General features: G+C 38.9%; 1 protein-coding gene across 1 annotated transcript in view; it reads left to right on the forward strand.

Annotated features, from left to right (window-relative positions):
* TRPC7 (transient receptor potential cation channel subfamily C member 7) overlaps window positions 1-17,469 on the forward strand; it is a 181,778-nt gene that overhangs the window by 122,153 nt on the left and 42,156 nt on the right. Inside the window, exon 4 of the mRNA XM_074156134.1 lies at window positions 13,737-13,919. Within this exon, the coding sequence (XP_074012235.1) occupies window positions 13,737-13,919 (183 nt within the window). The remainder of the gene's footprint in view (window positions 1-13,736; window positions 13,920-17,469) is intronic.

Here is a 17,469-nt window from a genome sequence, read left to right on the forward strand (position 1 = left end):
TGGATGATTGAGTGATATTTTTGTTAAAATCTCCCAGCTAACTTTGGTCGAAAAAGAAAACCTCTTTAAAAGTTGACAAAATACTTTCTGCAGGAAAATGTTCTCTTTACTTTCCCAGAGGAACAAGACTGTGTCTCTCTTTTGAAAGAGTGGAGGGAGAAAAGGTTCTTTCAACACAACAAATCAGAGATAATGCATCAATGTAAGAAAATTTAATGTTTTAATTAATGCCTAAAGGGTTTTGTTCCCTTAAAAAAAGTCACTTGGAGGAAACTTTTGGCATTTGGAGGTGGCAAAGCAGAAGCAACCCTGGAAATATTTGAATCTCCCAGAGAGTATAGCTGGGATGTTTTTGCTTCGCTTGATGCAACTGCAAGTGAGACTTTTGGCAATGCCAGTTTGCACACCACCAGTGCAATGTTTATTACCCTTTACAGCTCCTTGGGAAGTCATTTCTAGTCCTGCTCAGTTACGGATGAACAACATTGCAACTGTGGCACTTACAGCTTCCTGTTTCCAGTTTGATTGCACATAACAGCCCTAATACTAGAGCAGGATTCCAGTTTTGGTGAGCAACAGCCGTGATGGTGAAAATATAAAATATCATGGAAACCCTTTATAATCATTAATGGGAGAAAACAGGTACATTTATGAGCTGGGTAGGAAGGGGAGAGCAATGGAAAAGGTTCTCATAACAAAGCAGCCCAGCAGCTGCCTCGCCACTGTCATCATTTCAGAAGCATTTTCATGTAGATAAGTTTTAAGCTGAACAAAATGCGATGTCTTAGCCAGGTAGAGAGATAAGTGCAAAATCTGGAACAAGTTGGAATTGAGCATATCTCAGTTCCTTTAAGGTCATTCTTCTTCTGGGATTTCAGTGTTTCCTTACAAATAAGCAGCCCATCCTCCATCAGGAGTGCATTTCTGTCAAGGTGAAAAATCCCTATTAATGAGCATGTTTTTAAGGGAAGTGAAAGGCAGGAGTTGGTAAGGGTGGTGAGCAGAGTTAAATCCCTTATATATAAATAACCCTGGGAGGAATCTGTAACAAAAGAGGGGAAAACGCAGCAATATTAATGCATTTGTTCCTCCCCTACCAAAATCATCTGATATTAAATTTCTGAATCTGAAGCTTCAACACTCCAGTAACTGGGTTGCACCTGGCTGTCAGTATGCTTTCTCTCTGCATAAATGGCTGGTGACTTTTATTTTTCTTCATCTTGTTGTCTGCTGTGATGATTGTATTAAGTCCAGATTTTCTATATAGTTCTTAAACCCTGGGTATGTCGGAGGAATTTAGAAATTATTTATTGTTATGTAAGATGACTTTTGTAATTCAGTCTGAACTGCCAAGGCTAATTTTACTGAGCTGTGATTTTCAGGAAATACATTTGTGTGTGACATCTTACATAGAGTAACTTGGAGCATATTGAATATATTTAGAAGAAAGGAGTTTAGAGTTGAGAGGTCTCCTTTTCATTCTTGAACCTGAACTTTTCATAGTGAATACCAGGGGATAGTCATTTACCTTTGATACAGACAATCTCTTGTAGTCAGTGAAGCATAATAAAGCTTGTAACGTTAATAAGGAATATAAAATGTTTTGACTAAGTAGAAGGGAAAAAAACCCTGACATTTTGAGATAATTTGTTGTGTGTGGAAGGGGTATGTATGAGGGCAAGGTTAAATACTGAGTTATATTAAGTTAAAGTTACTGTGATATAAGAGCAAGTAAAATAAGGTTAAATTAAATTAATACAGCGCCCATGTGTGTTGCAGAGTCATACACCACATACAGCTGAGTAAAGGTCAGTAGTTATCTGGTGTGAAGATATAAATGGCATTTAACTGGCTTTAGGGAGCCCTTTTAGCAACACTGATGCCGTGATACCTGTTTCTCGCCTCATTTCTGCTTCTCAGAGACAAGGTGTTAAGAAAATTGTTTGGTTTTAGAGATTATTTTGATTTTCGGAATGCAGATGATTTGCCTGCGTTGTGTTAGTCTTTTGTGTGTAAGCACTACTCCTCTACAGCAGCTTTTTCAGTACAGATGCTTAGAAGGATGAACATAACAGCTATAATGACTGTCACAAACCCAGCTGACAGGCAACAAACGGTTTAGAAATACTTCCAAAATATAATTAAACATAAAAATCCCAGCTTACCACAATGTTATTAATTTCACATTTTGTATTTTATAACAGCTTTAACATGGGAGAAAAACCCCAGTAGCTGGCAAAATCGTGGCTCGTTTGACCGTCATATCATCTTAGGATTTCTTGAAGCCATGTTTTCATCCTCACCCTTTGAAAGAAATCTGTAAAATGAAGCTGGTGGACTAACCGGTGGGTCTGATCTGAGGCTGACCATTGCTCCTAGGTCCCTCTCTTTGTACAAATGAGAAATAAGAGATGACATCTTGGATTAAGAGAACAACCACAGCAAACTAATCGATCAGCAGTTGCATTAGTAGGTAGGATTTATGCTATACCACAACCTTTCCTGACAATCTGGGCTATCCCACAGAAATTTACCTTTGTCTCTCCAGTCTCTAAGCGGTAAAGGGGTGACAAACTCCTCTGCGCTGCCTCTTTCCGCTCTGCCAGCTGCCCAGCCCAGGTGCCAGGGGACTTTCTGTTCACGCAGGCAGATGGAGGCTGCTGTGACAGAGCTGAACCACCCGGGACTGTGCTCAGCCATGGCCCTCGCTGCAGCTCCGGAGAGAAGCAGCTTGCGTTTCTCTGCCAGGTTTGCTGCCAGCTGCTCGTAGCACTGTGATGAATAGGGGGAACGATTTGGCCAGTTGCCTGTGTTTAGTTAACAGTGACAGAGTGTTTTCCTTTCTTACCCACTGAGCGTGCAAGACAAAATGAGTCCTGGTATTCAAACTGGTGCACCTACTCGATGGTTATGCAGAGAGGGCTCCTGCCACCTGCAGCTGGCTGCTTTGAAAGGAAAGACATGTTGGCCCTGTCCTTCCTAGTCACTGGGTCTTCTGCAATGAGTACAGAGCTTGTATGACTTTGAGCTTACCCTTACTAGCACACTCACCATTCATCTTAGGGAGTTTTCTCAGAGCACTTACTGGTATAAAATTATATGGTAATACAATTACCTTTCCTCCTCCCCTTGGTACCAAGAGAGGGCATAATCTGGAGCACCAAAGAAAAAGACATCTTTCAGAAAGACGAAATCAAATTATTGGTGAAGAAAACAGATGGAGAATGATGCTATCACTATTGCAATATCAGTCCAATACAATATTGGTAAGCTTTGTGTTTAATTAGTAACACCAAATACCCAAGCATTCAGCTAATACCAGCATTGTCTTTCAGGGAATAGTTAGGAACCGGGCAGTTTATTACAAGCAAGATGACGGGTTTCCAAAGACTGCTGCTCATTATTCATATTGGGCAAGGATATCCACTGGAACTACAAATGAGCATAATTAGGACTATTGCTCTGAATAGAATAATACTACTAGATCAGCAGATGGGAGAATGGAGTCAGGTACGTTTATCCAAGGCACTGTAGGGAATTAATATCATATTAATGAATGTAAACGAAGTGACACATTCTCAGGATCTCAAGTCCAACATTAAAGAGGATGCAGATGGGAAGTGATTTAGTTTATCCCTCATTGTGTTGTTAATTGTTGTTATTGTAGATAATTATAATGAAATCATCCTCAGTGCCTCTAGGCAGACTATCCACTGGATTGTGGATAAACAGGAATGGTATACAAACAATTTTACATTGCCACAAAATGGTCCTAGGTACTTTAGTGTCTATGCTTTTTTGGCATTTACATGATCAAAAATTGCAGTTTCCTGAATTATAATTTATTGCAGGGAACTTTACACCGGTGCCTGTTGTTCATTGCCAAGTGTGTCGTTTCATTGTCACTATCCAAGCCCCAGGATTTGGACTTGTTTCAGAACAGAAAAAAAGTAATTATACACTTTTTATGTTCATATTTCTGCTTAAGAGAGTGCTTCAGCGTCACTTCTAAGTCTGCTTTTCTTAGAGAGAGGATGATGTCCATATGGTCAAGAGTACATAGTGCCAGGACTCTACAGCTGGGATCACATTTTTCTAAAGTGCTCGGTTGCTATTTGGGTGCTGTGGGGACCAGAACTTCATTCACTCTGATGCTGGTGACTAGTTTTCCAAGGAGCTGCTGTTGCTGGACACTGGGGACTATGGTAGTTGGCTGTCTGAGATCTGGAAGACATATAGATATTTTAGTTATCAATTTAGTTGTATCATGGCTCTCAGTTAAGCCAGCATTCACTTGCAAGTTGGATTTAGGAGTCTTTCTCCTAATATACAGGTGCAGTTTGTAGCCAAAATTCCCATGAGAGATGGGACTTATATTGCCTTTGAACATATAAACGTGTTCCTTAAGCAAGCTGAAAGTGCCAAATTTAGCTCAGTTTAGGGAATAAACGTAGCTGTGTTAAGCAAACAATTGCTTTAAATTTAAATCCATTATTTTCTCCCTGTTTTTCCCATCTGGTTTTCAGGCAACGTAGGGACTTCAAGCAGCTGAGCTGAAAAGAGCTTGAAGGAGAGTGGCTAATGCATTTAGCACAAGGAAGCTATCTGTTCAGTCTCAAACCATATAGGAAATGTGGATCTTCCCCAGTGGAGCTTGTAACAGACAGATGAGGAATGTAATAAAAATGCAAAAATGCCAGAGAGAAAAAGGACGGGTGGCATGTGAAATGAGGAGCTTGACCCAGAGGTAACTTTTGTGCTTTGATGCATCTGGCACATCAGAGCTGCAGATTTGCTGCCCGTTGTCTTGTGTGTAAGTGCTCTGTTGGAAACAGAATAGGTGAGAAACAAAAGAAGTTAACCCCAACACGGCATTAGACTCCTCCCCTTATGAAACGCATCTGGGGGTAAAAAAGAAATTCTTTCTGCATGACAATAAAAGTAAGGTTGAGATAAAGGGTCCTCTAATGCAACGGCCTTTTTTAAAAATATGAAAAGCCATTTCTCAGTGTCACGTTCCCGTGCAAGAAGCAATCAAATATTTGAAAATAATGGAAAGGGATTGGGAGTTTTGCACCATCCTGAGCTTGCTTTTGCTGCTGACATTAACAGATCCTAAACTCTTCTTCACCAAGAAAATTAGCAGAGTATTATTTTGAAATGTGTAATTTGTATTTAATAAAGAAAAACAGTTGACAGGACACAGGGAGACAGACCCACTCCTTCAATGAATGTGTGTATTCCCTGCGTTTTGCGTGCCAAAGCATTCAGTTAATACCTCTGTATAGCCTGTCCTGTTTATTTGACATTCAGGGATGCAATAGTTTATCTTCTGAAAACAGGTGCTTCAGCATAAACATTCAAATGAGCAGGGAAAATCTGCAAGAAGGTAAAAAACTACCTTTTAAGTAGTTGAGGAATCAAAATTATGTGGCTTATTTTTGACGTGGGTTTGAAAACCAGCCGAGATGACATGAAAGAGAAGTACATCAAGCATCAAATGCCATCTTATGCTGAAAAGCTGCTACGCCAACCTTGAGATTTTAAATACTCTAATTTTAAAAAATTATTGTCAACCAACCTAATTTCTGTTCTAAGTATATTTAAATATCTTCAGCGACTTAAAATAGGGTGTTAGTTCTGTGCTGAATAGCACTGATGTTTCCGCGCGCATGTGTGCTACAAGAATGCTCAGTAATGGTACTTGTCAGGAAGAAGGTGACATTGTGGGAAAGTAGTGGAGGAGATGGAGGTGTTCTTTAGGCAACTTGTTAGACACATTGAAAAAAAAGATTGTACTCTGTTCAGGATGAGAATTTAAATAAGTCAAGTAATCCACTAATTTCAGTGTAGAGAGAGTTCCCATGTACAGGAAACTTATTTTAAGTTTCAAATAGAAAAAAAGCACGGAATTGTCAGAGTTGGAAGGGACCTCTAGAGATCATCTAGTCCAAATCCCCTACTAAAGCAATATTGCCTAGAGCACATTAATCAGGACTACATCCAGGCACGTCTTGAAAATCTCCAGAAAATTAAATATAAGTAATAAGAAAAGTTAGGAGTGGACTGATTCTAAAATTTCTTATGGTAAGGAAACTAAAACTTTGGCCAGAGTCAGGAATTGTGTTCAGTCTCAGTCCTTAGCTTTCTCCTAGTATTATGTGAATGGATTCCTGGCTTTACTTCCCCAAATAATCCACCTATTAGTTTTAGATTAAAAAAAAAAAAAAAAAAAAAAAAAAAAAAAGTTTGAAAGAATTTTGTTGGTTTTTTTAAAAAAAAAAATGTTTCAAGGGGATATCAAAGTGAAGTATTTTGTATTTTCCAATGCTTTTATTGATGGAATGGGCCTGCAAAATTTATGCATTGGTTTTGATCCCACAGAGGCTGTGTTTGTCACAAAAATGAACAATTTCCCAGAAGCAATTATCGGTGGAGTTGGTAGATACACAGCAGCTAGAACGTTGAAGAGTAGAAACAAAACAGGGAGGTGGAAGCCTATTCTTTCTGCTGCTTTTGACAGTGGGAACATTATTGTTGAAGGTTACACAAATGTCTGGACCTGTGAAGGGTGCTGTAAAAGCACAGAAGCAAATTTTAAGAGATTTGCTAACTCCATCACAGAAATCATTAACACCATCTTCTTTAATGATTTGATATATCTATCAGAAAATAGGTATAAGGTGAAATCCGAAGACAGTGTTTTGATTGATTTTTTTTTTTTTTTATTTTTTTTTTTTACTGCTTTAACCCCTTTTTCAAGCGATACGCTGTCTCAGAGGTCAGCTTCTGCAGTGCATATGAAGAGATGAATTGTAGCTAGAAAGTCTAACCTATTGAGAAGAAAAGAGGCACACAAAAAAAATTGTTATGGTAAATCAGTCAATGCAACTTCCATTAAAATCCTTATAATGTTGCAAGAGATGTTATTTTCATGGTTTATTGGAAGCCATACAATTTTTGGTTCTGTCAGAGCATACTGTTGTTTTCTGGACCTCTTTGGCCAAAAATAATGTCAACAGCACTGTCTGCTTTGTCCTTGGGCTCTTTTGTTGGACACATCCCTTGGTGTCTCCTGACACTGCTCATAGGATTTAAAAACACCCTTTGCCTGGAGGCGCTGCCCCTCTGCTCCACCATGCTGCAGCCTGGAACTCTTCAGAGAGCAAACAGTTGCCATATTTATCTTGGCTCCATTTAGAAAGGTCCAAATTGCTTGGAAAGCAATAGAGACACACTTTTGAAATATCAAACTCTTGTATTTGAACAGATTGCTTATTTTATTATGATCGATGGGGGTGAAGAAGTCAAGGTCTGCATCATTGAAAAAATGAACCAGTGGCATCTGTTGCTACATCCCGACATACTTAGCAACATCCATCCAAGTAGGGAAATATTTTAAATGAGCACTTGGCTGTATTTTCAGACATGCCCACTGAATATGACACAGTACACCCAAAGCTCCAAAAAAAAAAAATCACTGACGTGCTGCCACTTAAGAAGCAAGAGAACATAAACCAACAGGATGTTGTGCTTTCTGGAAAATTAACTGTACAGCTTTGGCATAGTCTACGCATGTAGGCATTTAGCCTGAAAATAATAGAATTGCACTCAGCTGTATTCAAATGTGTCAGCAGTTATGTGCACAGTCATCAGAGCCCTTTGGAAGGGGTGCTCAATGCACTTCAGATGATAATGTTGTTACGTGAGCAGGATCAGTGCAGGACCTTTTCCCAGTGTCTCTTCTCATCGCCTTTCCTCCCACAAGCCTTCTGGTTTTTTGCTTTCCTAGACATATGGCCAGTCAGAGACAGTGTAAATACCTAGAAGGAAATTTGTCCAACAGCTTCTAAACTGGCTTGTGCATATTTCATGTGTTATCTAATTGGTAAATATTTATAAGCACTTTGAATATTTGACGTAATGGTTTATTTAAAAATTTCATTTCAAATCTAGCAGGTAATACTACTGGCTTTCTGCTCCCCTCCTCCTTTCTTCTTTCTCTTACCTTTATTTTCTTTCTACAACCACTTTCATTAGGGGGAATTTTCTTTTAACTTTTATAGAATTACTTCTCTGTTTTATTTCCTCTCTGCTGCTTCTCCTCAAAATGATAATCTAAGCAATGAAACAATTTCTCTCCACTATATAGTATATGTGTGATGTAGATTAAATACAAAGAGCCAAGAGTTTCAAGGAAACATAAAGAGAGGCTCTGTGCAGCGTACCTACAGCTTTCATTTGCACAGCAAATTTAGTGCTACCCAGAAATGCCAGATTTACTGCCAAGCACGCAGCTCCTCCATTGCTCACAGACAGGAGGTGGGATTCAGCAGATTTGTGCCGTGCAGTTGATCTGTGAACACATTGAGAGCACTCAGAGGCTTTCTGGTGCTATGAGAGCCTCAGTCACAGATGTTGGATGTTCATGTCTGTTGGTTTCAGAAATCTTGGATTTGTGTTGAAGCCCTCAAATTCCAGTGGAGCAGATTTATATGACATACCATATACCATAGACAGAGCCCTTGAGAAATGGTGGCTTTAATATATAGACATCATCCTCTGTCTGTGCCCCTTTTCCTCCTTTTATTTGCCAAAAAAAAAAATGTGTATCGATAAGTAGCATTAGGCTCTTTTTTTTTTTTTTTTTCCTAGAAAAAGGTCTGGAGATTAAATCATTCTGAGACAGATATGTGTTTATATATTCAAAGGGAAACTCCTCTGTGATACTAGCTTTTCTGACCACAACTCTGCCCCTGGAGATTTAGCATAGGGTAACAGACCAATTATTTGTATACAGGATAGCAGTAAAAATGGTGAATCTTGGAATTATCTCTATTTGGCATGAGTGATTAGTTGTGATTCCTGCCCTGCTCTTTATGGATGTTATTTGGAAGCAATTATTAGAGAGGATTTAATTATATGTGCTCAGTAGTGACATACGGTGTGATTTTCATGAGTAGTGCACTTGCACAGGTTGTTCCGTATTTGTGTGTCATGTGCCGTCCTGTGGGTCTGTGGCCTTATTTCCAGTAGCAACTGTGCAGTGAATAATCTACAATGATTACAACCAAAAAAAATGTACGTTGATTGACAAACTTATCCCGCTTTGAAATTACCAAAGCTAGAAGAAAGTTTGTTTCAGTGCTTCACTGAAACATATTGTTGCAAGTATTTCATTGGCATCAGCTGGACTTAAACATAAACCCAAGTGTGTTCCTGAATCTGGGACTGGAAAGGCAGAAGGCTCAGAAGTGATTTTGAGCTGGAGGATGTTTGTAATTGCATATAAAATGGTTTGATCCTCTTATTTTCTGAACCATTGGCCCCACCTCAATTGCTGGTGAAATTTCCTCTGCGCTGAGGGGTTCAGCAAATCTCAGACTTGCTCACTATATATTGCAGCGTCGAGGCCAGACTTCTCTATGTGCCGGCCAAGGTGCAGCTGCAATGCTGACATTTCAGACGTAGGCTCCCATGGATGAAGAACTTCGTTTTCAATCCTTGACTGTGATTGCTTTTGAAATAGTCTTTTTTTTTTTTTTTATTAACTAGCCAAGATAGCTTGCTGGTCTTACTTTTTCTCATTTCATTTAACTTTTTACTCAGACTGTATCCCTATGATATGAAACAGCTCTTTTCTGAAGAAATCTGGGTGGTTTTGAACAGATGTGGAGACATGACAGAGTTCATTTAGAACATAATCAACGGATAATAATAGGGTACTCGGAGATATTGCAGTGAATGACAAGTACCATCAGCCTTTTTAAAAGAGCAAAATTAGACATTTTTAACTCCACATGCACAACAGTGTTAGAAGAAGCAGGAAATGACTAATTTGGAATCCTTTTATTATGTTCTAGTTTTTAAAAAATGATATTGTAACATTCTCAAGCATTACCCTGATCCTTCTCTGCTTGCTGTCTCAATAGCAAATAAAATACTCTTCCATGTGTTATTTGAAGCAGACTGGCTCTCTTGTGTACTTAGTTGTATCCTTCACCTTCTTTCCTGAGGCTTGAGAGCGCTTAACTTGTCAGGATGAGGCCCCAGAATCCCTCATGTATGATTTGTGGTTTTCATTACTGCAAAGATCCATCTGTTTTATGAAACTCGTATTCCTTGAGCTTCTATAATGTGGTAGCTAATCAGAGTACTCAGGAAGGTTTGGGTTGCTGTCATTGCCTGTGTCTGTTTTTGCAAAGCTGATGAGAAGACTGAGCTGGATTTCGTGTCTCCAACCGTGAGTTTCTTGTTGCGGTGGGAAGGAAGACCCCCACTTGCAGCCCACTGCCTGGTTCCCCCCAGAAACGTATTTAGACCAGGAGGACCAGGCAGTGCCTAGTCTGGGGCTTGAACCCAGCTGGTGGAGGCAGCGATAGAGTGGGGACTGGCTCTTCGCACCCTGAAACACAGTGACAGTCTGCTCCTCTGTCTCCTGGCAGAGTCACCAGGAGTCTTTGGGACTCCTATCTTCAAACACCTTGGTGTAACAAAAACTAATTGGAAATGCATTCTGGTTCTCCTTCACCTCTTCCTCCTGACTCTTCCACCCCTGGCTAACCCTTGTCCTTTGCAAAAACAAGCCCTACTGCTGTCACAGATCTCCTTTGTGTGGGGTATGCAGGTTCTCAGATGCTTCCAAATGTGTGAAATACAGGCAATTTATACAGCACTGGCACATAGACCAATACAGCTCACGTGCTGCTTGTAAATCTTCTTGGCTTCCTTGAGTTTTTTACTGTGCATCATGACTTGCAACTCAGTATTTTATATGCAGGTAGGTCATTTCTGCTTGCATCATCAAAGCTACACTATGTCAGCCAGGGACAGGAGAAGCTTGACTGTCAGTCTCCTGCTAATCTGTTTTTAATAAAGATACCTGCAATAACCTGGGCCTGCAAAGGGAAAAACACTGACATTAGGAGAGTTACTGAGTGGCTGTGTTCTCACTGTCAGAATGAACTGCATTTTCTGTGCTGACTGTGAGCATTAAGGAAGCCAGAGCAAAGATGACAAATGCTTTTGTAAAAGGGATCGTCGGAAGACACAGCAGTTTCAGTGATCGTTGAAGCTTGTCTTGACATGTGAGCAGTGTCTCCTGAGAGCAGTTAACTGCTCTCCTACCTGGCTGCAGATTGGCTGGAAAGCTATTTTATTTTATTTTATTTTATTTTATTTTATTTATTTTTACAGCCTCTATCTTGGGTAGATTGTCTTGCTGCTTGTGTAAATAATGTAGTAAATAATTTTGAACAGAAAAAGTCATTCATAGTCTCTGTAAATGTACAAAACAAGTAAAAACATCAGGCTTGGGGATGTGAACAAAGTTGGGTCTTGATGGTGTTTGCCAGCTTGGAGCCTGCCATTTACTGCTTTAGAACTTTTCTAGTTGTTAACTAAACTATTTTCCTTAAAGAAAGAAGAGGAAAAATAATCTGAGCTAATACATACTAGGTGTTCAGATGATGTGGAAAAGGTGATGGGACTTACCTAAAATGTGCTGGCTAAGAGATAAGCTTATGAACTTTGCACACAGTACGTATAGAATGGTATTAAAGCTTAGCAGAGTTCTGACTCAGTTTTTTTTAACCTGCTGGGCCAACTATGTGCCTCCATCACCTGTGGCAGGTAGGCATTTCATTCTCAGACTATGGTTATTTTCAGTTCTATCTCTATTTGCTGTCCTTCACAATTCCTGCAGCTATTTCAAGACTGATACTTGTGTTCGGGCATATACTCTCTTAGTGAACGGAAAATATTTCTATTTATTGAAATTAATCTTGGTATGGTGAAGATTAAAGCACTGAATTGATGAGAGAGGAGCACTTTGAATCTGTAAAGTACAACCTGTCTTTCATTTACATTTCAGACTTTACTTCACCCCATATTTGATAACATTCACTCTACAAGCCCTACCTCCACAAAGTACTTAGGTAGTAGCTTTAGATGCAAATGTACAATCGTTTTCTGCCTGAACCTTGAGGACATCTTGAATCTTAGTGCACTAAATTGGCACATTTATAGAAACCTCAGTGCCCCTGTTTCTGCATTGGGGCATGCACCTGCTCTACTAGAGATAAACACCTGCTTGTTGTGATATTATATCTCTGTTTAATGAAGATTTGAAGTTCTTGCTGATCTCCATAATAGTGATAGATAACAGGATGTAAACATACAACCTCCACCTTGCGGAAGGTCTCACCACTAAAATACAGACTATTCCCCAGCTCTCTTCTTCAGCGCATTCTCCTAAACTCCTACCAGAAATGGAAGTCTCACTTCTGCGAGAATGCTCTAATCCCCGCCCTGAAGTGCTTTCTGGTTCCCTGAGACTGTTAACTTTTTCTGCGCTGAGTGAAGAAGCTCTTCATAGCCTTCAGTTTACAGGAGAGCATAGTAAACAAAGCCGGGAGACACGGACACATTAGAAGCAAACTTAGACTTATGACAAAGTCATTAAACCAACTAATTTAAAAAATATTCATTATCAAGAGCATCTCAGTTCTGAAGGGGAGAAACTGTCCAAAGAAATGTAGTGACCTCTAGTAACACAGTATCTTAGACAGTGCTGCTCTACCTAATTAATGAACGTTTCCATAGTGCTTTGAGATCCTTGCCTAACAAGGAAGGCTAACATGTTGCTACGTGTAAATGTTAGAATAAATGATTTAGAAAATAGAGGATTACAAAGCCAGGTTACTCTTATCATTTCATCAAAGCCAGGTTCAACTATCTTCTTTTTTTGGCTGCTGGCTTAATTAGATAAGTTGCTGAATTTAATTAACTCATCAAACCTAATTTGAAAAGATCTCTCAAGTCAGTAAGAGCTTGTCTTATGCTTATTATTTCTATTTGTTGCATTGAGGCTTTAATATCACCATTTTGATAGGATATTAATGGTAGCCTTAATTGTGTTCTAATTTACTGCATTTACTCAGATGGTGGCAGTTTCCTCATTTTTTAAGTGTCAGCATGTGAAAAATCAATCACAATTTAATTTAAGGCAGTGAAATTGCTCTTCTAGCCCTCTGTCTAGTCAGCTACATACTATCTCTTTTCCCATAAGTGTAATTTGGGTTTGCAAGGTGAAATTATTTCAGAGGAAATCGTGTTGAGTTTCTGAGGTCCCATTTCCAGGAGAAGTGTTATGATAAAAATTATTCTCTGGCTGCTCTTTTCGGACTGTTTAACCAAATTGTTGGGTAATAAATTTGAAACTGAAATTCGTGTTACAGCTATATAATTCATTTGAACACATCTGTGTGTGATGCTGCAACTTGTTGTACCAGCCTGAAACTCTTTGAAAGTTACTAAAGAAAAAATTACTAGTGAAGACTCTAAATTGTAAAATTTGTTGTAATTTCTAACCCAGCAGAAGGACCTTGGTTTTGCCCTCTTTTCACATTCCTACAAGATATGCCACACAGAGAGGAGAGGTCAAGCAATGCTTAAAATCAAAATTTCTCTACAAATGATTTACTTGTTGATCTGTAAGGCACGCTCTATTGTAGTGTAAACTATGTTGCTGATAGAAACATTTCTAATTAAATCTGGACGAGTTAATGTATTTTTGCTATGTCCTGGGTGAAATCAAGAGCTTTCTTGCTGCTCCAGCCAGTAGTTTTACAGAAGTAACCTTGCTCACAATTGTGCTCTCTTGGTTTTATTTGTTTGTTTGAAGTGTGCTTTCAAGTGCAAAATTAAATAACTAGTGTTTCTCTATTTTTCCTTAGAATGACTATAGGAAGCTATCTATGCAATGCAAGGACTTTGTCGTGGGTGTGCTGGACCTGTGCAGAGACACCGAAGAAGTAGAGGCGATTCTCAACGGAGATGTGAACATACATCTGTGCCCCGAGCACCACCGGCCAAGTCTGAGCAGGATTAAACTTGCTATTAAATACGAGGTCAAAAAGGTAAGCTACTTTTTTGGGTCCCTGTTGGATACATCTTCACATCTAAATTATGCTTCCTTGATTTCACCTGGAAAATAATAAATGAAAGATAGATTTCAGTGGGACCAGGACTATGCCTAGATTTTTAATGTTTTATACCCTGATTTGCATTTTCTCACATACTTTACCGTGGAGAAGGGTATTTGCAAAGGACACGTTACAGCAGGTATGGCATTTATTTTAAAGTGATAGACATGAACGTATAGATGACCCAAGGGACAGCCATAGTGCACTGTACTTCTTGTGCAGGTCATGACTATGAACCTCTGAAGACTTCAGTAGTGAGCAAAAGTTGTTACCATACCAAACTGAGGGTCTTCTTTCTTGCACTGTGATTTACGTGAAGGTAAGGGATGAACTTGGCAGATGCTGTGGCATCTTTGGCCACAAATTACATAAGTAGAGAATTTAGTCCAGGTCCTCACCCTTCCCAAACTATCTGTATTTCCTTCAAACTAAATCTTCTGCTTAGACCGAGGAAATAGCTGGACTCTGCAGTTTGACTGAAGTCAATAGACCAAGTCTCCAGTCTCACCTGACTGCTCTCAAATGCTCCCTGTCCACTCAGCTCTGACTCACATCTCATTTTAGTCTCCAAATCCACTTGTAAATATCAAAAATGTTACCCTTTCTGTAATGTTACAGAAAGAACATATACATACGGTAGCAATTTTGTCATAGTCAAGATCCTTTACTGCAGTGATAGAAAGTGGAATTTAAATTTTTAAAAAAGAAGTTTTGTAATTTTGTAATTTGTAAATTTAACAGTTGGACTTGATGATCTCAAAGGTCTTTTCCAACCTAAATGATTCTGTGATTTTATGGTTTTATTCAGAATTAGATCAAAACCTCAAAAATCAATTTCTTATTAACTTGGAATTTTGATTTTTTTGAAAGCATGGGAATGTAGATAAACATTGATAAAAAGTGATAGATTCCCAGCTTCCACTCTCCTAAAGCTCCAGATCCATATTCTGAGAGTTCAGATTTCCACTGAATCTATCAAACAGAAGGAAGATGTACATTTTGAGGAAAAACATAATGATGGACTTTTAGAAGTATTTTAAACAAACATTCAGCTTTACGGAAGTATGTTGTGTGAATGGAAAATTTGATTCTGGCATATCCTAGGCCTGGGTGGTCCCAATTAATTGCTCCTACAATATGCATTGATGGAAACTGGGCTCCTGCTATGGGACTCAGAGAGTGTTCCAAATTTTCAAGCTAACATCTGCTCTCTCTATCCCCTCCCAAACTCACCACCTGCTCCAGTTTGCCTCTTGACTGTGTTGCTGTGCTGGCCAGAGAAGGTCTTTTCCTGTTATGAAAGCCATTAATTAAAAAGAATCTTAAAACTCTTATTTGAAATGAATAGCTTTCATGCAGGAGCACATGGTACGGAGTCAAATATTTCCTCCTGGGATTTTGTGTCTCTGCATAGTTCCATCACCAAAACTGAGCATAACATCTCAGCTCATTGTTAGTTAGATGCCTCTCAACAAGCTGGGTCAAGTTTAGTTATTGAAGCTGTCGCTTTGGTAACAGGAGGCCAAACCTGCTCTGGTGGTCTTTCAGAAAATGAACTCATCTAAAATAGACTGACAGCACATCATCAAGGAATAGTCCCCAGTGACCTATGGTCTGAGAATTATCATGAAATTGATAAGAACCTCAAACCTTTTCAACGCATGAACTTGTCTGCACTATTTTACTTGTTTATTCTTCTAAATATGTGTGTCGTCCTTTAGATACCAAAACCATTAGCCAGAGCTGAATTGCTGTTAGATATTGTGCTGCTTTTGAGCACATTCACCCTAGCTCAGTCAGTTTCAGAGGAATATTTTCTCCATTTCTTACATTTTATATACGTGCACATTTTCCTAATACATGAATACTGACATAAAGCATCTGTGGTGTGTCATATACATTTAGTCTTTTTCCTTATAAATATCTTCCTATGCTCAGGAAAGCTGAGCATCCTCTGCACCACAGCAACCTGTTACTCACTGATAATAACTGTTAAACTAATTACAGAACATAAACATGAGTGTTTGTCAGCCTCATGTTGACTCTCAGGTTAGCATTTTTCAGAATATTCTTTTCAGCAGGCAGTATATGTTTACATGTAAGATAAACATTTAACTGCTAATTTGAAATAAGATAGTTTCATTTGTGGGAGGCAGAGACATTCAGATTAATGGCTTTGGTTATTGGCAGTGACTTATGATAATAGACTGATATTTATCAGACTTGCTGAAAAAAAGAGATTGTGTTACGATAAAGCAGTAATGATTTCCCTAAGAGGCAATGGATTCAGGTACAAGCTTTTTATCCAACTGAGAGATATTTAGGCTTATGTATAAAAACTCTGTTCTTTGAAATCTATTTTCATTTTAAGAAAACCCTATAACAGAGGGGGGGTGAGATGGAGGGTGAATTATTATACATATTTGATAAATCAAGTCTTGGGCAGATTCTGTAAATTTCAAGTCACTTTTTCAAAGCTAGTGCAATGACTCATAGGCGCAAGCGAGATCGCATGTGGCCCTCCAAGTGTGAAAGGCAGAGCAAGGCGGGCACACCAAGTGACTTCCCACCCAGAGCACCCAACGCCCCAAACCCCATCACTTGGTCTGATGGTGCTGCGTGCCCAAGCCAAGTCCAGGCACTGGGACGTGGGTGGCTCTAACTCACCAAGAAACAGTCCCAGGGATGTGGAGACCTTTCCAGTTTTTTAACTGCACCCTAGAACTGGAATGACAAGGAAAAATAGTTTGCTTTTTTTAATTTTTTTTCTTTTCTTTTTTTCTTTGTTTTTTTTTTTTTTGTCCTGGAAATTTAGTTGGCAGGGTAGGACTAATGAAGGGACTACAGCTGTGCCTGCCATCCCTGCTACAAAAACCTCCCCACTTTCAACACTAACATCAGTCTTCAGGTCAGTTTTGTATTATCCATCTCAGCAAGTTCTAGATGAGCTAAAGAAATAAAGATGTGCTTACTTAAATGAGTATAGAGCTCCTGAAGTATTTTATATTCATTCTTCCCTGTGACCAGCAAGAAGAATCTTAGACAAGACAACTTTAAGGACTCTGTAATGGTCTGAGAAAATAAAAGAGGTGTTAGTTGTTATGGGGTTTTTAAAACTAAGTTAGTACCCAAACTAAATATTTGCATTCACATCTGAAATTTTAAGAAATATTTGATTTAAAAAAAAAAAAAATCATTAGCTTTTATCCACATTTCCATCTAAGTGCCTACAGTAGGCTGAGCACATTTGAGATGAGTCTTGGAAAGTCAGTCAAGAAAACATGAAAAGTTCCAGAATTCACTTGTGTCTCTCTTTTTCCCCTTTTGTTTCTGCAAAGCATGCTACTAGCACATATGAGACGCTGACAAGAAAACAAGTTTAAGGCTCTTATATAATTGGAGGACTTTATATACAGGGTCATTGAAGAATTAAGAAACTCGGCTTGTACATATTTCACAGCAGGGAGAAAGCTAAAATTACAGT

The sequence above is a fragment of the Numenius arquata genome, chromosome 11 (genome assembly GCF_964106895.1).
Source record: "Numenius arquata chromosome 11, bNumArq3.hap1.1, whole genome shotgun sequence".
NCBI lineage: Eukaryota > Metazoa > Chordata > Aves > Charadriiformes > Scolopacidae > Numenius > Numenius arquata.